Source organism: Zeus faber (assembly GCF_960531495.2).
Source record: "Zeus faber genome assembly, chromosome: 20".
Classification (NCBI taxonomy): domain Eukaryota; kingdom Metazoa; phylum Chordata; class Actinopteri; order Zeiformes; family Zeidae; genus Zeus; species Zeus faber.
Genome location: NC_137207.1, coordinates 16,134,196 through 16,160,465, shown reverse-complemented (window position 1 = coordinate 16,160,465; position 26,270 = coordinate 16,134,196). Strand labels below are relative to the sequence as shown.

Sequence of the window (26,270 nt, the reverse complement as noted above, 5' to 3'; positions counted from 1 at the left end):
GTGAATTAATTGCCTGGGTCTCCGTGTCACGCACAGGGACAGAACTGGCTGATCCCACTGACACACATTTCAGCGCAGGAGTTGATGCAGACTTACACAGCCATGGGCTGACGCTCATCTGGACGTGAGGTTGTACCTCATTGGTTTTATGGGAGTCTCTGTTTCACCAGAATAGTTGATATTTTATCGATGTTCAGGGCAGAACCCAAAAACTTTCATTTTGGGTTCTGCGTCTTTATACGTATGTGTGAGCTGACACTACATACAGAATAAAGACTTTTTTTTTCATTCGTCCACCATTGTTTGCAATGATGTCCAATAAGCGTCAACAAAAGCTTACGTTCTTTTTCTAAAGTACCACTACATTTAATTCCTCCCCACCCCGTGACCATGACCCCGTGACCCGCATGCGCCCGGATCGATGACATGCAAGGCCCTGCGACAGCCGTTTCCAAGGATAGGACAGGCAAAATCAAAAGCGGGCGGTAGTCATGGAAACAACCTCGGCCGGATTCCGCCTGCTAATCGAAGGGATCCCTGCGTGGCGGGCCGGATGTGCCTAGAAGGACCCGCGTCCCACATCCACAGTCACAGCCGCCCCCCACCCACGACACCCAACCCTTTTTTTTACCCTCCACAACGGGCACACTCGCCAACAAAGCTGCGGCAGGGAAAAAAAAAAAAGAAAAGTGGTGAGGAGAGGAAAGAGACCGCGGGATAGACATCAAGGTAGAACTCGCATTCCGGGTTAAGTCGAGGGTGCTGGGAAAAAATGAGGAGCCGAGACAGGATCCTTTTCGTGGGAACGCTGCTGCCGCTGCTGGCCCTCTGCCTTCAAAGCGGGACCGTCACTGCAGGTAAGACAAAAGCCAATCCGACAAAGGCTGCTCCAGCTGCAGCCTCACCTTGAGGGTTGAGCTGGGTGGTGGAGACTTGGAGAGTTTTGGGGTTCCTTTGTAATTTACTAGGACAACTCAGACAACCTATCAGAAGTGAAAAGTTGTCTCTAGGCGTACGTCCAAAAACTTGTGCTGTCCTCGACTGTCTTTACCTAATTATTCTGCTATTCGTGAGTCAGATAAGATGAGATAAGACTTATTATATTCAGTTATTTGGGTCATTCAGCTAGAGTGTACGTTACAGCTACTTTAACTAATGGTGATGCGTCATTTCATGTCTTGTAAAGCCTCCTCAAAGGGGTATTTTGTTGTTACAGGGTCAGCTTTTTAACATTGGTAATCGCGAAGGATAAATGATACTTTATGAGAGAAGCAATCAACTTCATTATTAGTCTGTGCCCCGGGTTTTATTTGTGATGAAATATTATGTAGAAATAATTGACTCCCTTTATAATCCCGTAAATGCATTATTATCACCTCCCTCTCTCATTTTCACCATAAGAGTGGAAACCTCACACAAGTTCAGCCCGGGCCGTGATTTCCGAGCGCATCGTAACCCAGAATTAACTGTTACGCAGGAGAGTTTTGTTCCGTTTCATTTTTCGAATGGGAAAGGAAGTGTCACACACAACAGATTTATAAAGAATCAGAAAGAGGAACTCAATGAGAAAAAAAAAAAAAAAAAAAGTTCACATACGGGCAATGAAAGTGTCAGAAGGGGATGTGCTAGCACATCCGCAGCAGGGGGAAACCATGCTTTTAATTAAATGTGACCCACATTTCCTCAATATATAGAGCACCAGGGTTGATCAAAAGCAGCAGGGCTGATCAATGCCAATGATTGGGGCAGCACTGTTTCTCCATTTGTATCTGACTATACAGAAGCCCCATTTACTCCTCCGCTGCATCCTAATGACCTCTTTTTCCATGTGCTCTCCCTCTTCTCTCTCTTTTGCCATTCCTTTCCACCTCCTTATCCCTGCAACATGACGTGCTTCACTTTGACTGCAAACTGTACTCAACCTGGTTCAACCCTCGGCTAGCCACGCTGAAGGGCGATGGAACCCAAGAGGGCGGTGCCGGGAGCGGAGGGGACACCCTCAGCCACTCCCTGACTCTGGTGCAGCGCTTGGAGGCCCTGCTCGCCCAAGGAAACGGCAGCGACGTGGCCCTGAGGGTGGAGACGCCCAGCGCCGACGAGGTGAAGGTGATCCAGGCCCACTCCCTGGTGCTCTCCCTGCAGAGCTCCGTCTTCGAGGAGCTGCTGTTCAGCAGAAACGGCAGCACCGTCGTGCTGAAGGAGAGCTCAGACTGCGCCGCTGTCTTTGACAAGTTCATTAGGTGAGACAGGAGCAGTGGAATAAAGAAGGGAATCACGTCGTAAGCGGATATTCAGAGGGAGGAATTGCAACATGTTCTCGGTTTAAGTGGTTTATGTGTTCACTGCGTAAGCGTGCCCTCTGCTGGAATGATGTCTGCAACTGCAGCCCTGCACATGCCAGTGGACCAATATTTTATGATTTCAAGATTCAAGATTCAAGAGGTTAATTGAATGTGTGCTACAGTAAAATGTCATCGAGGTTGGTAGAATTATCAATTAATAATAAAAAACTAATAGCAAAACTGAAAATCTTTAGAATAAACCAAGAAAGAATGGTCTGTAGGCTTGTGAAAAAGGCCTCTGTTTGTGCTGCATAAGCAACCTCACCAGGGGGTTCTTACCTGTCTCGTATAAATTATTGTTTGTAAAGTACGCGGTTAGCTCTGCTTGATTAACCCCTCCGCTAAACACCCTGTCTGTGTAGGTACCTGTATTGTGGAGAGATTTCCCTGCGTTTGGACCAGGCCACTCCTTTACACAAGCTGGCTACTAAGTACCGTGTTCTGGGGCTCCAGCAGGGCATAACTCAGTACATGACCCAGAACTTGGCCCGAGATTCTCCCTCGGGCCACGTGGTGGGCTGGTATGAGTATGCCCAGCAATCCGGAGACACGACCTTGAGGGACAGCTGTCTCCAGTATCTGGCTTGGAACCTCTCCTCGGTGCTGCAGAGTGGAGAGTGGGCAACCACCAGCAGCCACCTGCTCATGTCCCTGCTCCAGCGCTCGGACCTTATCCTTCAGAGCGAGATGGAGCTCTTCGCCGCCCTGGAGGCCTGGATCATCCAGAACGAGCCGGACGGCCTGACCGCGGAGAACGCCTTGAGGGCCGTTCGCTACGCCATGATGCCCCCGCGGGAGCTCTTCCGCCTGCAGACCCAGTCCCCCATCCTCGCCCGCTACCAGGAGTCGGTGCGGGATCTGCTCTACATGTCCTACCAGTTCCACTCAGCCTCGCCGCTGCACATGGCTAAATATTTCGACGTGAACTGCAGCCTCTTTATGCCGAGGAACTATCTGTCCCCGGTCTGGGGTTCCTCCTGGATCATCAACAACCCCACACGTGACGACCGCAGCACCAGCTTCCAGACTCAGCTGGGCCCCAGTGGGCACGACGCCAGCAAGCGGGTGACTTGGAATGCCCTGTTCTCCCCACGCTGGCTGCCCCTCAGCATGAGGCCCATGTACACAGAGACAGGGGCCATGCAGCCGACCCGTGTGGACGGAGGGCGCCCTCGCATCATCATAACTCCCGCCACATCCAGCGCAGATTTTGCCGGCGTGAACTTCCAGAAGACGGTGCTCGTTATGGCCCAGCAGCAGGGGAAGGTGGTGGTGAAGCACGTCTACAACTTCCACCAGAGCACGGAGGAGAACGGCGACTTCTTGGCCGAAGCCGACCTTTACCGCCGGACATCTGAATACCTGAGTGACAGCTCCCTCTACCTCCATATTGTGGTGAAACCACTGTACCAAACCCTCATCACTAGCAAGAACTGAACCCACTCCCTTCAGCGTTGTCCGTAGAATGACATGGTGGCCCTACCTACCCTACACATCCTGCCCCCTGGAAGCCCTCTGGAAACAACTCACTCATATCGCCTCATCTGGGCTTAGATCCAAATCTTCCCTTCTGTATCGTCAAATAGGATTGTTGTTTCAACTATGCTAGAATCCATAATAAGAAATAATGCCTACTTTAATATCATGGCAATATAGAACCTTAGGATGCGTCCGAGTGCTTTTGTACAATAACATTCTATGATGTCTCTTGATGTGTCTTGAACATTTCCCTACAGATTGCATTTGATATTGGTGCTGTTATAGTATTCACAATTAATCACATTTGTATTTAATTGATTATTGTTTAACAATAATCCTGTTAAACTTAAGGTGCTCTGACATTCAGGTTATAGATATCTTTAGTCATATATGCGTATATTTACTGTGCCACTACTTACCAGTTCCAGTACCAGTACGTACAGTAATCTGGAACCTCCTTAAACCCAAGTAGTTGTCAGAATACCTAGATAGTTAATTATGATGAAACTCATTGGCTACATTTGTTGTTGTTATTGTTGTTGTTGTACTTAATAATAAAGACTGTTACTTTCAGGCTAAATTCAAAATTCAATCCTCTTTTTTGCTCACTCTTAAAAAAATCTTAGTATTCGATTATTATTATTATTATTATATTTATTATTATTATTATTATTATTATTATTATTATTATTATTATTATTATAAGTAGTAGTAGTAGTAGTAGTAGTAGTAGTAGTAGCAGTAATAGTAGTAGTAGTAATAGCAGTATTTCCGAAATTTATATAAAAGTATATATATATATATACATACATACATACATATATATATATATATATATATATATATATATATATATATATAAAGATAGTTAAAAGGAACAACTTGCTTACCTGGTCAATACATTATTATATATATTTCCATATATTATTATGTATTTTACAGAAATAATATTGACACGTCTCACGCAAGTTTTAAATGATGTGCATCTTGAGTAAGCACAGTGAAGGGTGCGTTTGCTGGACTACAGCTCCCATGAACCCTTGCGCTCCGAGCAGGAAGAGCCTTCTCTCGCTCGCACTGATCCAAGTTAGGAGCGTTCAGCTGCCAGCCCTGGCCCATCATGTAAGTGGTGCGGAGAATTCTTTGCAATGCAATTGCAAAATTACCTCTTTCCCGACGGCCCTGCAGATTGTGCAATTGCATAATCGCTCTTCGGAGGGACACGCACGGTGCGGCCGCAAAAGGGCTCCAAGTGCATGAAGACCGAGGCGTGTGTTTTTGCATCTTTGTTGCAAAGCAAAGCCGCTGCAGCTCCAGTGCGAGGGCGATGGAGGGAGGGAGTGAGAAAGAAGGCAAAGTCTTTTGTGCTTCCCCTCCCCCCCATCAGAGCAGAGGGGAAATGTCTCAGCCAAAGGGAGGTAAGGATATCGACGCGATCGGCGCGCAAAAAAAAATAAAAAAATAAAAAAAATAAAAAAAATTAATAAAAAAAAAACCCCGACCTACGTGCAATCACTGCCGCACGGCTTGCGACGTGCGCGGCTGCAGGTCGAGCCGGAGCAACGCAATTTTCAAAGTGACACGGCTGGGTCAGTTGCATTTCCTGCTTGGGATCTTCCCCTTTGCACAGTTCCTGCTAAGACGACGCTGTAGGCACTCACTCATATCGGCGGCGTTTGCAGGGGACGCAACGGAGAGAGTGGGACCTCCGCGCATATGAGCCGCTGCGGAACGCGTTGCAACTCTTCTGCAACAAAGTGGCTGCGGCGCCTCGGATGCGTGTGATTTGGGGAAATGTTTTGCACGTTATTCGCAGGGGGGGTGACAGTTAGGGAAGGCGCATGGCGCGCAGTCCTGCAGCTGTCATCATTAGGCGGCTTCTTTAGATTTCCCACAGCCAGAAGTCCCGACGGGAGTTGGTCGTTGTCACGCGTCGATCATGTCGCCGTGCACACAAACTGTCCTGCATTATTATTATTATTATTATTATTATTATTATTATTATTTTTAGTTGCATTTTACGTTTTTGCTGCACGGCGAGCTGCACGACTTTGCACAAAACGATTATGATGCGTGTTGATTCATTTTCTCAAGAATGTTTACTCAAAGTAGCTCAGGTCAACAAGTCCAACGTGAGACTGGTGCGTTGCATAATCAGCTGACGCGCGCGCACGCACGCACACACGCGCGCGCGCCGGGCTGCACGGGGCGCACCAGGTAGTGTCACACTGTTTGCTCTTACCTGAGCGTCTGCTACGGTGAATATTCTACTTTCTCGCCCTGTTGTTTGAGGGCGCTTTCTCATCTCAGGACGTATGGAGACGTCGATAGGCAACACCTTTTAGGGCATTCCCCGATACCACGAACTAGGTCACACGCACGGGCGCGCCCGCGCACACACACACACACACACACACACACTTATTATGATAGTAATTATAATAATGGCTTTATAACTCATTGATAACCAATTTATAAAAAAAAAAAACCATCCAAATAAAATGAAGCCGGTTCAGATCAACATTTCCGATATCCATTAGAATGCAGAGGTAAAATAACAGAATGTTATGTTTAAATATTTGTGCATAAACGATAGTAACAGCACACACATAAATAAATAAATAGAATAAGTGACATGAAGTTAACCTGAGTGACATAAGACGAATATAGCATGTATAGATGTGTGTCTGTGTGTGTGCGCACGTGTGTGTATTCAAATGAGATTGTCTTGGGAAACGCTTGCTATCAGTCTCTTAATGTTGGTGGAAACGTTGTTTATCCCGGTTCTCCGCTATATTTGGGTTGTACCTTGTCATATCGCTCGGTACAGATGCCTGTTATGTGTTATGTATGCTGCTAAAGGGCTCCCTGTGTCGTCCAGACAGTTGTGCCTTGTGCCGTGTTGTGCTGGCGGTGGCAGTGTGACCGTGGCCCTCCCGGCCCCGTGTCCCCCGTAGCCTGCCACTATTGCAGCCTCAGCCGGCCCTCGCACCCATGCACAAACGGGATATTTGTCATGCAAATGGGGGCCGGCGTTTTCAGCCGCACAGATACTAAATTTGCTGTTTCGACGGGCCAATTGTTGGTCCCGTTCCAGGCCTATAGAGCCTTTTTGCTGCAATAACAGTAGAATTGTTCAAGCCATTGTGCAGATGATCCACTAACTGTACTTCTGTTTTTCGTGGGGCTGGCCGGGCGAGCGGCTCACTCCCCCGGCGCGCGCTCCGGTCGACTGCTACTTCCAGTCGCGAGAACCGCGAGGCACTGAGACGCCTAATATCTCCGGCACGGCGAAGCCCCGATCCGCGCAGACAGGCAAACAGCAGAATGTCCCATACTGTAGCCAGTATGGTCTGTGTGTTGGAAATGCAAATTCTGCACACCACGCTGTGGTTGAAAGCGAGAGGAGCATAAATCCATGTCTGTGTGTCATGTCTCCATTCAACCTGGAATAACCCTTTTGGTTGCGCTCACAGCAGGCTTCCAGCTGCTGAAAGGGGACCTGCTCATGGGTGCGGGATGTTGCTGGGTAGCTTTGCTCTGGCAATGCGTGTCGATTTCAGCCTGTTTAGTACAGCCGGCTTCAGACCCGCTGTATGTAGTTCAATCACATAAAATCAATGCGTAGAGGCTCTTTCGCCATTAATCCTTGGCTACTGCGTGCAACTCTACTGGCTGGGTCAGGGTTTTTTTTTTGTTTTTTTTTATATTAATTTTTCATTTTTTCGAAGCAGATCGATTTTCTGAAGCAGTATCTCTGGTATTGTGGAAAGTGAACTTTGGTCCCCTTCAGTTCCCTTGGTCTAAGGGTGGCAATAAATAGCTTGTTGTTGTCATCATCCTGGATCAGATGTGTTTGATATTTGAGCGGCCACTTAGCTGGTCCTCTGATTTCCAGTTGCATGGAACTCCAGTGAACATGCATTGGAGACGTGCTCGTCCTGCCCGAGCGGCACTCAGATCCCACAGAGGGAGTACGCCCGGTCTATCTCGATGGGTTTTGTTTTGCATCACTGGATGTCGGTCGGTTCCGGAATCGAATTATTGACCGAAAATTGAGTCTTGACGTCGGATGGGACATCGAGGAAGTCGCCTGCGAATAGGAATAATTCAACACATTAATTTAAGAGGCTCTTACGATGGCTTTCCAAACGGCACAAGAAAACCGACACCAATTTGTTTTTGTTTTTTTTGTTTGTTTTATTTAACTGTCCTTTTAACTGTCTTCATCTCGTGCCTCCAGTGTTTCCTAACATTGTTGAATAAAACATGGCGGGCGCGTTGCACTGTAGCGGCACTGCTGTGTCATTCAACCGTGATGTATTGCTTTGGAGATTGTGTATTGTGCATGTCGATGGGTTGCCCTAGACCAACCAAAACGTATATGTTGGCACATCCTGAAAGAATCTGCTGCCTGAAAGTGGCTGATACATCGATAACCAGGTCCATCTTGCGTAACAACAGCAGCTCGAGCTTAAACGCTTCTCGTTGGTGAGGCCATAAACACAGTGTGCATAATAAGCAATGTGGGGATTGCACCAGGGGCGGTTCCGGGCACGGACACCAAATGCTCCGACTGCCCCCCCCCCCCCCCCCCCCCCCGGATCGAAAAAGCGCTCAAATCCTTATCGGGCCGAGAGACGACAGGAAGTGATGCCGCGTTCCACGGGAACTCGTAAAAATTGAAATTCATGTCGGTAGTCCCTGTGTGAACACGATGTCAAATCTGCAGAGTAGTTTGATTAAAATAAATAATAGATAAATCAAAGCAGTCGAGAACCGGCCCTGGATCGCACGTCGGTGGTCCTGGGCTCAGGTATTGGTACATTAGTTAAACCGTGCACACAAAGGCCCTGCTTTGGGTTGACCGGAAGCCGACATCCTTGCACGCACGTACGCACGCCCACACACACACACACACACACACACACACACACACACACTGGGAGTGTAGTTCAAGGTTTGTCAGAAGGTGCAGCGGGAGCCGTTGACGACAGGGTTCCCAAAGCGGCTCCAGGCAGCTGTAACCTGAAGAACCTGCCATCTTTGGAAGTATAGGGTATCTCACAAACGGTCAGTGCAGTGGAGGGAGGGGTAGGGACTTGGGAGCAGTTATTTCCACCCCCCGACTGCTAAGTTTGTTGACGTCTTATCCTGCCCTTGTCTCACTTGCGTCTGCGTCTGCGTCTTCGTCTTCTGTGTGTGTGTGTGTGTGTGTGTGTGTGCGTGCGCGCGATTGATCTCGCTTCCTCCCGGCCTGCGGAATGCCATTGAGGAACTCTTGGGATTGTTGGAATTCCGGGCGACGTGCATGCGTGGGTGAGGGGAGGGGAGAGGGCCGGCGGCAGGGACCCGTGTGTTCCCGTCACCCGCAGCTTGTCATCAACAAAACGCGGCCGTCGGCTTTCGCTCGCGAGTCCCAAAAAATTCCCCCCCCCGAAAAAAACAACAGCCCCCTCTCAGTTCAGCCTCTGTCCCGGCACAAAAACACCGCAGCAGTGTTGGCGAGTTACCGTCTTTGTTTTATTTGTTTTCTTGCACGGTTGCTACCGCTCGCAGTGCAGGACAATAAAAACGTGCACACGTGCATTGTTGGTTTGCACGGCGGGAACTTGGACTTCCCTCTCGACTTGAGAGCCAGTTGGTATTGTGAGTTGTTGTCGGCCGCTGCAGCTCGTCCCGCTGCCGACATCATCGTCTGCGGCCTCCCTCTGGCATCTCACCACATACTTTTAGCCCTTGCGCTGCGGATTTCTGAGAACGATACGTACTGCTGCTTTTAATTAACCCGCGCTGCCTACCTCCATGTGCAAAAAAAAAAAAAAAAAAAGTTTTATGCTGAGCCCGGCAAGAATGAAGGGGGGACATTGAGTGCAAAATTGAGTCTTTATGTGACTCGCCTTCCACGCGTCCCACTTTTGCTGCGGATGCAATGTTCGGTTCCAATTTCCCGGTTGTGCTTGTGTACAGCTGTGTGATGCAGCACATGCTTATCCTAGATGTCGAGATTGGTTATATAATCACTTGACACTCGCTTCCCTTCACCACCACCACCACCACCCCTCCCCTCCCAGCAATCCTTCCTCTTCCTTCTCTCCCTCTGTCTCTCCATGGATACCTCCGGACTGGCCTGCGCTTTCATTTTTTTATTTTTTTTTGCAGGCCGTTTAGCAGCCGCTTCAGGGGCTTTTGCACTCTTGGTGTTGGGGAAGATTTACAATCCAACTTAAAAACAATGAGTAAAATAAAAGTCATTCTCAGCAGTTGAGACAGGTCGTACATACGCGCGCACGCACGCACACACACACACACACACGCACACACCAATGTGTTATTCAATGCCATTTGCACGCATGCCAGCTGGAGTGCCTGCATCACTCCCCGCGCCCCACAGCAAACCAATACCCCGCTCTTGTCATGTGTCGCTGTGCTTTGCATTCATATCTCCACACTGGGAAGCCTCTGCGTAACACGCTTGCACAGGGTTACGTGTGTGCTAGGCCAGGGATTCCCAACCTTTTTCATGCCACGGGCAGTTTTTTCCGTCACAGTATCATTGCGGAATGGGGGGGGTTTGGGGGGGGGGGTGTCTAAGTGTTATTTACATGTCGGCATTTCTAAATCTGCTTAGCCCCGGGTTTAGTCCACCAAGCACTTTACAGCGATTTTTATTTCCATTTTATAATATATACAAGGTGTGTGTGTGCGTGTGAGTGCGCGTGCGTGCCTGGGGCACTGTTGGCACTGTGCTCCGGCGGGTCTCCCATTTAGGGGCCTTTCTGGGTAGAGGTTGCATATTCTCCCCATGCTCACATGGGGTTTCCTCCATCTAACATCAGTCAGGACCCCCACCCCGGGCGCGTCGTTGAATGCTGCCCACTGCTCCTGGCTGCCCCCCCCCCCCCCCCCGGAGGAAGGACAAGCCAGGATGGGTTTAATGCAGAGGCCGCATTTCACCGGCCACCACCCAAAGCACGTGTATACATGTGTTGTAGTGTGGTGTGTAGGTGTGACTATTAAAAATTCTTCTGACTCTGATGCTGCGTTCCATTGAAGTGGGAACTCGGAAAACTTCAACCTCGTAAGCGTAAAGGCAAGGCCCTTTTAAGTTGTAATTTCAGAGCCAATCGTTTGCGCCTGAGTTTTCTCCGTCCTTTTGTAAAGATTCATATATAAAAACCACGTATGACGTCGTTTTGAACTAGTTTTTTTCCATGACATGTTAACACGGGGACCCACTCGAATTATAGTTTTCCGAGTCCCCACAGAACGCAGCACCACTTCCTGCTGCCTCTCGACCCGATGCAAATTCGGGAGTTTGTAATCCACCTGAACCAGAGTTTGGGCAGCAGCTGTTTCACAACGACAGCACAGAACAGGCGGAGCAGAAAATGAGTGTAACCACGTTTCCACCGAAAAGGTGTGATGTGCAAACACGGATCGCCCCCGCGATCGCCGTTGTCCATATACGATGGCGATATCGACGCGGGCTCGAATGCGTCAGGGTTTCGCGCTCGCCGGGTCGTGGTGATTCGTGCGCCGGTCACGTCGTGGCCACGTCCAGATGCCCAGAGTGTGGAGGGAGTCGGCGGGATCACGCCGCATGCCCCGCCGCGCTCACGCTCCCATTAAGGACCCCGCCCTCACCCGTCATCACACAGCGTTCTCCCATTATGCCGATGCTGGAGGTAGCCACGTGTGAAAGGCGTAGGTGAGGCCACGTCCTCAGACGCAGTGTGTGATTGTTTCTAATTGTCCTCGCTGTGCGTTTGTAGTTGTGTTTATGAAGCCATTAGGGGAGTGTTGGTTTTCAGTTACTATTGTTGTGCGTGCAAAGGATTGTGGGAGGGACTCGTCCTGACATTTTAGCGCAACAAAGCTGCTTTGGAAAATGGAGACCTGGGGGCAGGCAGCAAAGCTCACAAAATGGCCCAATATTATTAATATATTAATATGAATAATTGTTATATCATATTATATAATATAATTTATAAATAATCTTGTATAATATTAATCTCTTCGTGTTGGCTGTCAGAACAGACGTTATATGCATTATATGGCAGAGACATAAAAAAAACCCAGCAAATTTTGGATGTTTTGGATGTTCTCTTTGAGTCCAAAGAGAGAGAGACACCTTTTTAACAAGCGTACTACGATAAGAACAAACTGTAAAAAGTAGAGGGCGGTGCACGGCAGTTCCAACCCCGTTTTTTTTGTCTTTCGTTTTTTTATGGTGGTTCCTGATCATGCAGAAGGAAAACAAACCGCGCGAGCTGAGTGTCCTGGGAAGGTGGAGGAGGGGGTCAGTTCTCCGTCAGGGGCGGGCCTCCTCCCTCTGCACGGACGCTGCGCACATAAACCCTCGCGTTTTGCTGCGACCGGATCTGACCGGGCCTGGCTGACCGCGAGCCGGACCGGGGTGGTTTCGGCCCCGGTGCCACAGACACACACACACACACACGCACACACACACGCACGCACACACACGGTCGCGCCTTTAGGCACATCACAGACGCTCGGTTAACCCGGCGTCCGGACGCCCAGACTCTCAGTGCATCTCCTCCCGGTGGGGCGTCCCCCGACCTCTGCGCCGGTTTCATTCATTTAGGACTTGGAGTCACTCGCCGCGTCCAACCGTGAGTGTCGGCTCAGTGCGGGAAACCAAAGAAGCGGGTTGTAGTGCCCGGAATGCCCGGGAGATGCTTGACTTCTAACGGCTTTGATTGACTGTTGAGTTGTGTATTTTGGAAACGGAGCGAACGGGCAATTAGTCAGAAGTGGTTTGTGAGTGATAGCTCAGTGAAGTTGAGTTTGAATCGGTCGGCCTGATTCTCCGTCCGCGGGAGGTTTTTTTTTTTTTTTTTTTTTTCAACCATTATTATTATTTTTTCTCCCGTAGTGCCTGTTGTGTTGTAGAGTCGAGGCCAGAAACGGCGACTCGTCAGAACATTTTGACATTTCCGATCCGTCTGGTGTGCTCCGGCGGTAATTGTCGGAGCTCTTAGTCCGGCCACAGCGGTTCCTCTCTATTACGTGAAATGGTGAACAGCTTTGTACGCCGCGATGAGTTGATTTTCTTTGGTGCTTAGTCACCCTCACGTCTCACTGGATCGGGTCAAGAGCGATGGGGCTTCCGCTGCTCTGGCTTTCTCTATTTCGGCCCGCGAATCATTTGGGTGATTTGGATTTGCGCTCATTTCAGTCCTAGTCCGCTTGAAAAAAAGATAATTATGAGGCATGCTTCAAAGACTGCATTGTATCGGAAATAGTGTCCGCCGGGGCTGAATAATTTGGGAAAATAATCAAATTGCGGTTAAAACAATTTTTGATTCTTTTAGACCAATAACGATTTAGTATGTGATTTTTTTCCCCTTTATCTTCTGTATTATTTAGTAAACACAAGCAATAAATTATTCTATAGTATGACCAACACAACAATGGATACAGTCAAGGTATAAACTGCTCTTTTCTGTGTCATGATGAAATGAGATGAATATTGATATGAATAACATGAATTGATATGAATAACATATCTTTATCGAAGTATTGAACTGTAAGAAAAACCTTCAATCGCAGTAGAATATCGACGGATTGATTTAACTTAGATCAAGATCAAGATTTAACATCTTGTAATTGTTCGAATCTGTGTACCCACGGCCGCCCAGCGCAGTAGGGTTGAAACAATCGCTGTAGGCGAGGGGGGCGTGTCCACATTGCACACTTGTTTCCTTCCATGAGGAGACGTGAAATAAAACAGAAACGCCCTGTTCCGGGGGCACCCCATCGCGGGCGCTCGTATCGTCGGTGCAGTCGGAGGGGGCGACGGGTGCGCAAAAGCTGCCCCGTTCGCTCCCTCTCCACGCCCCCCTCCCCCCCGGAGCAGCGGGCCCTGGACGGCCCTATTGTTTAGATTGTGTGACGTTAAAATAAACACACTTTTAAATTTTTTTTTTATAAACGCCTGTAAAATTGCGTTCCGTTAAATGACGTCGGTTTGAATTTGATGAATGGTTCAGCCCTAGTGTCCACAGTGTTACAGCCATACAATATTGATATTGTGATATGAGACCCTAGCTGCTTCGTCATAATATCCACATTAATAACGATTGTTTCTCAAATATTTGCTGAGTGCGAACATCTTGTAAATCCCCAAAATATCGTCAAATTGTCGATATTGAAGTGTCACGTGGACGTCGTCAGCGTCGGCCGGTGACGGGGGGGCGAGGTCCTTGGCTCTGGTTCTGGGTTCTTCCCGCTTCCCGGTGGGATTCTAATCCCCTGTTTTATCCGTTTCTCCCTCAGGTAAGAGGAAGCCGGTGCTCAAGCTCTCCAAGGCGGTGTTTGAGCAGCCTCCTCCCACCCCGGTGTAAGAGCCTGTTTTTACCTTCCCTTTTCACCAGATGACGCCTCTGGTCAAGTCATACTTGGGGATGTTGGGGATGCACTCCTGAAGGGCGGGGCTCGTGTGGGTGTGCGCTCGTTCGTATGGGATGTTGACGGAGAGAGGGAGTCGAACTTTTCACCCCACAGTCAAACAACTCTGTTCGCTTTGCCATCGCCTCTAAAACATGCAGCCGCGAGGGGAGTCAGCGCACCGACGCATGTGCGGCGTTCTGCTTCCGACCCTAACCGCGATATTTAAATATCACCAATTCAACAAACGTGTATCTTTTGGTTTGCCGTCACTATTTTTTTATGTTAAAAAGCGGTCGCCGCCGACGGCGACCGCGGGCCGGGGATTGGTTGACGGACTCTCAGAGCGGTTGCCAACAGCAACCGTCACCGTCGAGCCCCGAAGGAGAATCTCAAAGGACAAAAAAAACATCCCCGTATGCATGACTTATGAGGGAATGATAAATATATCAGCGTGGAAATGGTGCTTGCTCACACCACCAAAACTCGACAGTGAAGAAGACGTTGAGCTTGTAGCGTGGCTGCGATACAAATTTGCATGTTAATCGTCATATTTATTTATATTTATGTTATTTCAGACGTACTAAATCGTCTGTGTGTGGGGTGAATTACACTGCAAGTCCCAGAATTCCGTACAAAAGTGCAACTCAAACTGAAATGATTTGCTGTATGCCATCTTCTGGTCGAGCGGTGTTTTGTCACAGGGTCCACCGGGAAATGGCGGACCCTGCCACCAACCTGCATTTAGAGAACGTGCATAACACCAATACATTGAATGGCTGTTTCTTAAAGAGGTGTCGGCCAAAATAGTATGAAATTGAGGATTAAAAATAATAATAATAATAATCTTACGGATTACCACTTTAACCACCTGATCTTGTTCTCTTATTCTCCCCTATTATCTGTACTGCCGTATTTCACTGATGTTTTTTTTATTTGAATCTCCTTTAAATTTCCTTGCCCAGGCAGTGTCGGTGCACCCTGGTTATTTGCATAATTTGATTGTTGTACTTTGATCCACCGCAGGCCCCCCAGAGATCTGGATTCGAAGGCGTGCGTGACCATCGGAGAGAAGGTATTTTTCTTCGTCTCTTTCGTGGAGCTCACCTCTTCATTTTGTCACGGCGTTCAGTCCCTAAATAACTTTTAGCGGCCGCGTTTGCGCGGAACCTCATTCCGCGTAAGACTCTTTTCCCTCCCAGCTACCTCCACTGCTTTGAAAAGGCGCTGTTTGTTTATTTATTTATTTAGCTATCTATTTATGTATTTATTTATTTATTTATTTTACTTGCCTGGAGGTCACCGGTTCTCCGTGCCGAAAGGTTGGCTCAATACAGTCTCCCTGAGCCGTAAAGAATGCCCGAGCGAACATTACAGCCGAATTGAACACTTTTGATTGTGGGCTGAACTGGAATGCATTTTATTGCCCATCAGGCAGTAAAAATATTTATTTCAAACTCATCAAATAAGTGGAATTTTCCATTGGCAAAGATGCCTTTTTTTTTTTTTTTTTTTTTCTCCTCCTCTCGCTTTCTCTCTGACAAGTTGGCTGGAGCTCAAAGCGGCTCCTTTCTCTCGAATAATGCGGGAAAAGATGTTTTGCATCTTAGTCATATTTGCCGAGCTATATAGTATTTTTATTTTTTTTTAAACATTTCAAAGCCCTCTGGCCTCTCCGGGGGTTAACTGTTCAAACAAAGGCCGGTCTTCCACACAACTGTATGCGCGTTTTCTCAACGGCGGAGATAAGAGTTTCAGCCAACAAGCCAGCAAGACGCCATCAGAACACGTTTATTCCCTCGAGCACATTCACACACACAAGGAGTTTGTCACGGTGAGGGACCGGTTTATCGCCAGTGCAAGTCGCCATGAAAAAAATAATTTTTTCAATTATAATAACAAAAAATTACAATATATATTTTTTAAATATAATAAAAGTCAACTCAAAATTGCCGAATTTACACGAATAGCTGACAAATAATAAGGAAATAGTCAATAGTATGATGATCATTTCTATTTACAACCTCTCTGGGTTTTGGGTTGCACAGAGCCAGTGCACTCCTCCCCCCATATCCAAAATGTATTTCAAATATGCATCCCTCCTTCGTTTATTTGATTTTGTCATAGGGCCTGGTCTGGTGTCTATCTCTCTCTCTCTCGTCCCGCTCTCTCTCTCTCTCTCTCTCTCTCTCTCTCTCTCTCTCTCTCTCTCCCCAACCCTGTGGCATTGCGGTTGTTCAGTCGTCTCTTTGTCCGGCGCAGAATTTCGTGGTGAAGGCCGACGACCTGGAGAAGATGTACGAGCTGGGCAGGGGCGCGTACGGCGTCGTGGACAAGATGAAGCACGTGCCCAGCGGCGTGATCATGGCCGTCAAGGTGGGCGGCGCGGGGTGGGGGCCGGCCGCGTTTTTTTTTTTTGCTTTTTTCAAGCTTTTTGGGCTTGGTGATGATCAGGGGCGGGCGTGGGTTGGGATTCAATCTATTCTGGCGGCGGCGGCGGCGGCGCGGGTGTGGATCAAGCCTCGTCGCCTTTTTTGGGTTCACAAGTACTCCAAATGAATTTGATTCATGATCAAAGGCACATTTTAAAAAAGGGTTAAAATATAAATATTTGAAAAGCGACCAGTCGGCCACTAGTGGTTAGAAGAAGTGCTGGTGTAGCCGCATCGCCTTGATGCCTATTGTTCTGAGAGTATAAGATATTTTAAGTCTGTCTGTCTGTCTGTCTGCATGTCTATCTGTCGTGTCTAGTTTAAATTCACTACTGTGCTCAGCAACATGCGCTATTCCCCGTCTTCCCCGCTGCAGAGGATTCGCGCCACGGTCAACACCCAGGAGCACAAGAGGCTCCTGATGGACCTGGACATCTCCATGAGGACGGTGGACTGTTTCTACACCGTCACCTTCTACGGCGCGCTGTTCAGAGAGGTGGGGAACTCCCCCCGGAAACGCGCCCGCTTCAACATCGCGGCCCGTTTAGCGTTCTGGACCGGGGAGGGGATTAAAGGCAGCTCCAACTTGGGTTCAACCTGACACGCCTGGTGGAGCCGGGCGACGGGTGGAGGGGTTTGTAGCTTTTGTCTGGAGGTGCAGCGATGTTGGGAAGTATAAAAAAAAAAAAATATATATATATATATATATATATATATATATATATATATATATATATATATATATATATATATATATATATATATATATATATATATATATATATATATATTCAGTTTTGGAGACTTTCCACTTTTATTCCAACTACATTACAAAGCAAATACCACCAGTCTGTTGCATTTCTAACACAGTCGTTCTACTTAAGTTTTTTTTAGTTTTTCTTACATCATTTTGTGATTGTTTAATTCATTCATATTTGATTGAAAAAACAATTAGTTCACAACGTCAATAATAAAAAAAAAAATACGTTTTTGAGGAATTTCTAGAATTTTGGATGATTCAAATAAGCAGTTAAATATTCCACAGATACACTGTTATATGAGCTTTGAGATGAGTACCATCATTTTTAATTCTCATTCTAAGGCCGTTGAGGGGGGGCCGTCGCTACTTTAACGCCGGTCAAATATTCCAGTACGTCTTCCACCGCCGTGTCCGCGCAGAGCGACCGCGCGCTGGTAAAGATGACCTCCATCCACTCACAAAAGGGGAGAAACGCGCACTCATGGTTTTCGGGATGCAGTCCACTTCCTCCGCGAGTCGTTGCACAGGAAATCCCCGTCCGTGAGTCACAGCGGCAGGGAAAAAGGAAAAAAGAAAGAAAGAAAGAAAGCGGCTTCCTGTTGGTGCTGGCAATCAGGAACCTGGCCCGAGGCCTTTGTTGCCGTTTTTTCAAAACCCCTTCTCCCTCCTCCTCCCCCCACCTTATGGTTGCCAGGGCGACGTGTGGATCTGTATGGAGCTCATGGACACCTCCCTGGACAAGTTCTCCAAGCAGGTGATCGAGAAGGGCCTGGCCATCCCCGAGGACATTTTGGGAAAGATGGCCGTGTCAGTGAGTACATGCTCATCCTGCTCCTCCACCTGCTCCTCCACCTGCTCCTCCTGCTCCTCCTCCTCCTGCTCCTCCCACTCCTGCTCCCCCTGCTCCCCCTGCTCCTCCTCCCGCTCCTCCTACTCCTCCTACTCCTCCTACGGCTCATGCAGCGTGTGCACCACCCACGAGGAGAACGCACGGTGACCTTGTACCTCCTGCCTGTTTTCTGTCTCTTCTGCAGGTAGTGAAAGCTCTGGAGCACCTGCACAGCAACCTGCAGGTCATACACAGAGGTGAGACGCTTTTTTCTTGCTTTTGTTCTTTCTTTCTTTCTTTCTTTCTTTCTTTCTTTCGTTCTTTCTTTCTTTCTTTCTTTCTTTTGTTCTTTCTTTCTTTTGTTCATTCACTTCTTCTTTGGTTTATTCTTTCATTCTTTTTCTTTCTTTTTCTTTCTTTCTTTCGTTCATTTTTCTTTCATTCATTTACTCTTTCATTTGTTCTTTCTTTCTTTTCTTCTCTTTTCTTCCGTTTATTCACTTTTTCTTTCATTCATTCTTTCATTCATTCTTTCTTTTGTTCTTTCTTTTGTTATTTTTTCTTTTGTTCATTCACTCTTTCGTTTTTTTCTTTTGTTCTTTCTTTCATTCTTTCCTTCTTTCTTTTGTTCTTTTATTTCTTTCATTTACTTTCTTTTATTTTTTCTTGCGTTCATTCATTTTTTTTGTTTTTATTTCTTTCTTTTGTTCATTCACTCTTTCTTTTGTTATTTCTTTTGTTCATTACCTGTTTTTTTCATTCTTTCTTTCCTTCGTTTGTTCATTCTTTCTTTTGTTCTTTCTTTCATTCTTTTGTTCTTTTTTATTCAATCACGCTTTCTTTTGTTCATTCACCTTTTTTCCATTCTTTATTTGTTTCTTTTGTTCTTTCTTTCTTCCTTTCTTTTTTCTTTCGTTCATTCACTCTTTCTTACATTCTTTATTTCGTTCTTTCTTTCTTTTGTTCTTTCTTTCTTTTGTTCTTTCTTTCATTTTTTCCTTTGTTCTTTCTTTCTTTCTCTCTTTTATTCTGTCTTTCTATTGTTCTTTTTTCTTTCGTTCCTTCACTCTTTCTTTCTTTCTTTCTTTCTTTCTTTCTTTCATTCTTTCTTTCTTTTTAAGCTGGGTTCTGTCGTGGCAATAGAAAGAAACCGTTCAATCCAAGTAGAACCCTTCCAGCGACAAGGGGGGAAAAAAATAATAATGACTAAAAAAAAAGTCTCATATTATGTTTTCCTTGTTGAGTTATTTTTAAAGCCCCGTTGGTGAAGAGAGCGCAGTCAGAAGGCATCCAACTGGACTCCGGAAAACCGGAAAACCCTGACCGAGCTTTGTGCTGTGGCCTTAAATCTGTTCACACAACCAAGCAGAGATTATCGGCCGCTGCAAAACGCTTTGTGCGGTTAGAACTAGTTCGGTGCGGAGTGTTAAAATGACCGTATGTACGATGTGTGTTTCCTCTCCACACTCCAGACGTCAAGCCCTCCAACGTGCTGATCAACACGCAGGGCCAGGTGAAAATGTGCGACTTCGGGATCAGCGGCTACCTGGTGGACTCACTGGCCAAGACCATGGACGCCGGCTGCAAGCCCTACATGGCGGTAAGCAGGGTCCAGCGCGCGTGTGTGTATGTTTTACCTTTTTACTGTTGATTTGGGGTTTTTAGGTTTATTCCTCATTGTGAGGAATAAACCTAAAAACGTTTGATGTGAGCGGCAGGAGCTTTGCAATTTTCCTTTGGGGATGAATAAAGTATCTCTCTATCCCTATATCTCTCTCCCCCTCACATGGTCAAAGGTGAAATAAAATATTGATCAAAATGTGATAATTTTTTTTACTGACAGTATGCACATTTGGAGACGTTTGGCAGCCCTGGTGTAACAAATACATTTAAAACGCCAAAGGATAATAACAAATAACGTTCCAAGTAGCCTTATTACACTCACAAATGTTTTACTTATTTATATATATATATATATATATATATATATATATATATATATATATATATATATATATATATATATATATATATTTTAACCACACTGATTCATAAAGTTGTGTATTGTCATAAGTAGGAGTCCTATTTTTTGTCATTATTATAGATATATTTATCAACAGCTACTATATTATGTACAAGTTTTGTTTTATTTTACGTATTTTACTTTTTTTTTTTTTTTTTTGAACACCTCTGTCCTCATTATTCATGCCCCTAATGACCCCTAGTTAGAATTTAACTGCTGTGGTTTCTAAGCGTGTGTGTATGTGTGTCCGTGTGTCCACACTGGCACGCATTGGCTGAACATTTTTAGGGCCCAGCTAGTGCTCAGAGAACAGAGTGGTTTGTGTGTGTTGAAGAGTTTTGGGATAACTGGAAGGTGTGTGTGTGTGTGTGTGTGTGTGTGTGTGTGTGTGTGTGTGTGTGTGTGTGTGTGTGTGTGTGTGTGTGTGTGTGTGTGTGTGTGTGTGTGTGTGTGTGTGTGTGTGTGTGGCGTCGCCCCTGATGACCTCCCCTTCTTCCGCCCCCCCAGCCGGAGAGGATCAACCCAGAGACCAACCAGAAAGGCTACAACGTCAAGTCTGACATCTGGAGCTTAGGAATCACAATGGTAAAACTTTTTTTTAATCTTAAGTTTTTTTTATTATGTTTGTGATTTTAATATAAATTCATAATGGGAGAATTTATATATATTTTTTATTTTTTAACTTGATATACCATTGTTTCAGCCAATATCTATTGTTATCACTAAAATGAATGGATAAGGATTCATAATGACCAGAAACCCAAACCACTCCACATTAGCTGTCTAGACCTCTTATTATTAGTTGTTAAATAAGAACCACTCATTTGCATTTGAGACACAGAGTCACAGACATTTTCGCGGGCGTTAGTTATTTCACAATTTCATGGTATTCACGTTCTCGTTTTTACTTTTCCTTCTTCAGAGACGTCAAACCTCTGGTTGTAAAATGAAGCAAAGGGGTTTTAATAACGGAAGAGTTAAAGCTTAAAAAAAAAAAAATGGCACGATTATGCATTCAGAACTTCACCCCTAGTCCTCGTCTTTTATTTGCGACTCAAGTGAGTAAAAGAAAACAGCAAAAACAAACGCAGAAACTGAACAAACAATACGGTAAAAGTGAATTGGATTCTTTGCAGAAATGTTTGACAACATGAAAGGAATCGATCAAGTAATGTCATGCAATAATAATGTCTTACTTTGACCTAGACAATCATAATGACCTTAAGATCTAATATTAAAAAAAAATCACCAAATATATAGAGAGGTGGATTTTGATGATGTGTTTTTCGAAAACATGCTCAGTTTCCCAAGTACTGACAAGTGCTAGGTACGAGTGATGCACGACTCGCAAACGATCCGTTCGTAGCGAATGAAATAATGATTCAGGATTCGGGAGTCCAGCAAAACAGTTGTCCGTTTCGTTCACAACCCGGCGACTGCTGCCAGGCACGCAGGCGTTCGCCGAGTCTGGATCCCGACTCGCGGACGAGTCGAGCTTCAATTCAGTTCGAGTTCAGTGTGTGGGCGAGCGAGAGAGATGACAGTGATGAAAATCATCACTGAGGACTAAATGAATGTGGAAAAAACGGGCAAGGGATTTGTCATAGTTCATAATAAACGTGTCTGATTCCCTCTTTGTGTTCCACCAAAATAAATGATTTTGATAGGAATACATTATTTTTTTTCATCTTTCTTCAAAAACCAATTTATTTCGAGAATTTTCCGGTTTGGTTGCTCCGAACGGAATTCAGTGAGTCCAGTGAGAATTCCGTTCACAAGTCCGAAAAAACCCCAAAACAAAACAAAAAAAAAAGCCTTTTACTGACGACGAGTGGAACCCCCCTCTGTGTCCCGTGTGGCTGCCTCAGATCGAGCTGGCCATCCTGCGCTTCCCCTACGACTCGTGGGGAACGCCCTTCCAGCAGCTGAAGCAGGTGGTGGAGGAGCCGTCACCGCAGCTCCCCTCTGACCAGTTCTCCCCCGAATTCGTGGATTTCACCTCCCAGTGGTACGTCCGTCCTCCCGTCCGGTTCGCCGTCCGCCGACGTCCGCCGTTTCGGAAGGCGTCGCCGGTATTTGTTTTCTCGACAAGTCAAAAAGGCGGTAGGTGTTTTTTTTTTTTTGGCTGTCGCGCGGCCGGGAGCCTGTCCCCGGCCAGGACCGAGTGTAGTGGAACGGCCCTTTCTCTCCAAACTGTTACGCCTGCTCTATGCTTGTCTCCGCATCGTCATGCGTAAAACTGACATTGTGGTCCCCATTGATCAACCTGAGCAGACAATGGGGTTTGAAGACGCGGATAAGAGATATAAGGCGTTTTCGGAGGCTCCGCCGAGAATGAGGCACCAACTCTAAAGGGACGTCATCCCAACGGGGTTGTCAAGCACGAGTTCCGTGTTGTATTTACTCCGTTGACTTCCACTTATTTCACCGTCGGTCCAATAAAAAAAATAAATAAAAAAAAGTATGTTTCTGAGCCGAAAATAAACAATCCAGTCGCAGGACCTTCACTCATATCAGATCCACGAGACGCCATTGGAAAGTTTGTTTCCGACTTTCATAAGTCACGGGGGTCACATCGGGACGCCGCGCGGGGATTACGGGGCGGGCGCTAATCCATTTCGATGAACGTCGGACAATAAAATTTAAACAAAACAAATGTACACGCTGGGCCGTCCTCGGCGCGCCGGGGGCGAGGGGCCGTGGACGTACGTCACTGCAGGTCCCTCTTGTGCCGGTCAGTCGCCCTGGAGCAGGGGCTAAAAAGGTTCCTCAAAAACGGCGTTCCAGGAACCGCGACCGGTTCCTATTTCCCGCAGTGCGGACCCAAAAAAAACCAAAACTGGAACGGTTCCCCTTAAAAGTTCTTGGAAGTATGGAAAAAGTTCCCGCGGTGCGAAAACGCCTATAGTTGTTTTATGTCTGTAGTTCCTACTTAAATATTACATTCTGTTATAGACACTATCATTTTTGGTGATTTCACACTGAACACTGTTGGATATTTTTATCCGATATATTATTTTATGATTCTCTGCTCTACCAGTGAAAATAGATTTGGACTCGAGTAGCGTTTCGACCATTAGTCGTGATGTCTTTTCCTTTTTCCCCCGGCTCCATTATTGTTATTTTTTCTGTGTCGTGATACGTCCCCTGGGAAATAATCAAGCCCAGCACTCTGCGTATTGATGATTTGCTCGGTGCGGCGGTTGTCAGTTCAGTTTTCTAATGCCTCTGTTTGCCTCCCCAGCTTAAAGAAAAATTCCAAAGAGCGGCCAAACTACACAGAACTGATGGTGAGGGTCCGTTGTTTTTCAGTCACACTTCAGCCAAGCACCACAACAGGAGGGGTCAAGAGCAGACAGGCGACCAGCACCAAGTACACACACATGTCATGTTAACGTCTTTTCTGAACTCACAAATAACGCCAAGGTGCGGCGGCGGCAGGTTACAGGCGCTGGAGGGGGGAAAAAAAAAAAAAGAAGATAACTCAATAAAAAGTAAAGACAGCCTTGCGTGGTTTTCGGTCGAAGCCGGCCGTTCCACAGTTGCGTTTCAATGCCACTCGATAGAATCTGGGAAGGTCTTTGCGTTCGTCGTCGTCTCGAGGCGGCTGACCCGATGACCCCAACTTTAAAAAATCGATATAAATGAGCTCAGCCAAGGGGTTTGAAAAAGGCACACGGTATCACTTCTGTGTTTGTGCTGAGCCATAATTGTGGCAAATATTATTCTGATTCATGAGTTTATCTTTTAGATTTTACTTTTTGTTTTCATTTTTCATTGTAAATGATCCAGTGTTGTATAAGGTACTGCAAGCTTATCGTCATGCGACACAAGTAAAAACGTACACAAGACCCTGCTCCATCCAGCCCCTTGTACTACCGTCTGCCAGACACTAGGGGGCAGACTAGGTCCGCTCCTTTGACATGGTTGAAAGTGGCTCATCTTTCCTTCAACGTTATGGAGTACACTAGGTTACAAGTACACGGTGAAGCATCCTCGCCAATGGGTGGGCATGTATTACTTTTTCGGTACTTTGGGTTTTTCTGTGATATGCACGCACATCTCGCAGGGGCTAAACCACTGAATGACACGTTACTCCCCCCCCTCCTCAGCAACATCCCTTCTTCACGTCCCACGAGGCCAAAGAGACCGACGTGGCCAGCTTCGTGAAGGTCATCCTGGGCAACTGAGTGTGCGACGCCTGCTGCGGGAGGAGGAAGCGGACGCACGGGGAAAGTGCACAAAATCCGATTTTACAGTCCTCCGCCCACGCACCCAGCCCTATCTCCTTTAGCACACGGACGGAAGGATAATCAACTGGATGGATGGATGGATGGATGGATGGATGGATGGATGGATTGCCTCCCCCGCCCCGCTCACAAATAATCCAGTTTAATATGTATGCAACCTCCTCCACCATCTTCTGCACCCTGCTACGCGGACACAGCAGCCCCCGCCCGCCCCCGCCCCGGCCCTCGCTGCCGTTGTTGTCGTGGTTGCTGTCGGCGCGCTGACCGTGTTTGGATTTTTACTTCCCTGTGCTTACGGTCAACACTAAGGTGTTGTTGTTATTTTTATTTTTTTTTATTTTTTTTTTTCTCCTACAAATCCGACGTGAAACCGAAGGTCCAGGTAAAAGGCGGCTGATATATAATTATATGGATATATAATCTAGATGTTTGTATACTCACGTTGGTTTATTAAGATGAACTGCATGTACAGAGTGGACCTCGGGGTGCGGACGACGAGGGCCCTCCCCCCCTCACGGTGGCCCCCGACGAGGGACGTCAACGTCGTCCTCCAACGTCCTCCTCGTACGCGACACCAGACTCGGACGTGGTACTGCCTGCGTGTGCGTGTGCGTGCACTTGCGTGTGTGTGTGCGTGTGCGAGTGTGTGTGTGTGTGTGTGCGTGTGCGAGTGCGTGTGTGTGTTTTTGTGCGAGTGCCTCACGTTATCGAGTGAAGTCCACGTTGGCGTTGTGGTCGGTTGCGAGGGACTTTTATTTGTCTGTACTGAGCCAATCACACACCCCTCCCCACCCCCACCCCTCCATGTTTGAGATGAAAGGAACTGGAAAATATTAACTTTATTGTTGTTATTGATGTTGTTATTATTATTATAAATTATTCATTTTTGTTGTTGTTGTTCAGTTCCGGTTTTATTATCCCCCCCCCCCAAAAAAAGGATTTCTGCTGCGGTTAACCTTTATTTATTACGCCTCCTGCCTCCACCCCCACACACACACACACACACACACACACACACACACACACACACACACACACACACACACACACCTCTGAAAACTTGACAATTCCTGCAGACTCTTAAGTGTGTGTGTGTGTGTGTGTGTGTGTGTGTGTGTGTTGCGTTGCGTTGCTCTCTGGGCTCAAACAGGCGAAACGCTCGTCCTCAAAGCGTTCCCAGTAAAAGCCTTCCATGTGCCTCTATTCAATTTTTTTGTTTTGTTTTGTTTTTTCTTTGTTTGTTTGTTTTTTTTCTCTCCATACGGGCGACACAGAAAGCCCCCAAATTCCCACCGCGTCGCCGGCTCGGCCCCCGGTCCGAGTCTTTCACGCCTCGCCGTCGCCCTCGCGGGCCGTTCGCGTCTCGTCCGTTGCCGTGGTGCCTGGGTTTGGGCCAGACCTGCGTCCCGATCCCCTCTCCCTCCGGTTCTCCGCCCTCTCCGCCCTCTCCGCCCACAAACCACACATGCACTACTTTGACGCCGATGGGGGCAGGGGGGGACTTGAACGAGTGCGTCGCTGTCGGCGGAAGCTCTCGCGCCGCTCGCTCGTTTAATTGGTATTTGCCGTTCCACCGGTTTGAATGTCGCTCCAGGGGTTTTGCGTCGTTCGTGTTTGCGAGCGGTTTTGTTTGTTTTTTTTTTTTTTTTTTTTTTTTCCCCCCCATCACCGATACTTGATTATCTTTGGCTTGGCTCCGCTGTTTCGGATGTTTGTCTTTCCTTTAGCCTCGCGGTGGCTCT

The 26,270-nt window shown here is 46.9% G+C and overlaps 2 protein-coding genes across 2 annotated transcripts; both read left to right on the top strand.

Annotated features, from left to right (window-relative positions):
- Window positions 1-772: 772 nt before the first annotated feature.
- On the top strand, window positions 773-4,281 carry btbd17a (BTB (POZ) domain containing 17a; the record flags this gene model as incomplete). Its single annotated transcript, XM_080021228.1, has 3 exons — window positions 773-857; window positions 1,943-2,240; window positions 2,705-4,281. The coding sequence occupies 3 exons, from the start codon at window positions 773-775 to the stop codon at window positions 3,777-3,779; spliced, it is 1,458 nt and encodes a 485-aa protein (XP_079877354.1). The 3' UTR covers window positions 3,780-4,281.
- An 847-nt stretch (window positions 4,282-5,128) lies between these two features.
- On the top strand, window positions 5,129-24,468 carry map2k6 (mitogen-activated protein kinase kinase 6; the record flags this gene model as incomplete). The annotated part of the gene is made up of 12 exons (XM_080021477.1): window positions 5,129-5,239; window positions 14,124-14,187; window positions 15,261-15,309; window positions 16,497-16,610; window positions 17,043-17,162; window positions 18,121-18,237; window positions 18,461-18,512; window positions 19,728-19,855; window positions 20,786-20,863; window positions 22,147-22,286; window positions 23,523-23,568; window positions 24,391-24,468. Exons 1-12 carry the CDS (start codon window positions 5,149-5,151, stop codon window positions 24,466-24,468), a joined length of 1,077 nt encoding a protein of 358 aa, XP_079877603.1. The 5' UTR covers window positions 5,129-5,148.
- Window positions 24,469-26,270: the final 1,802 nt, after the last annotated feature.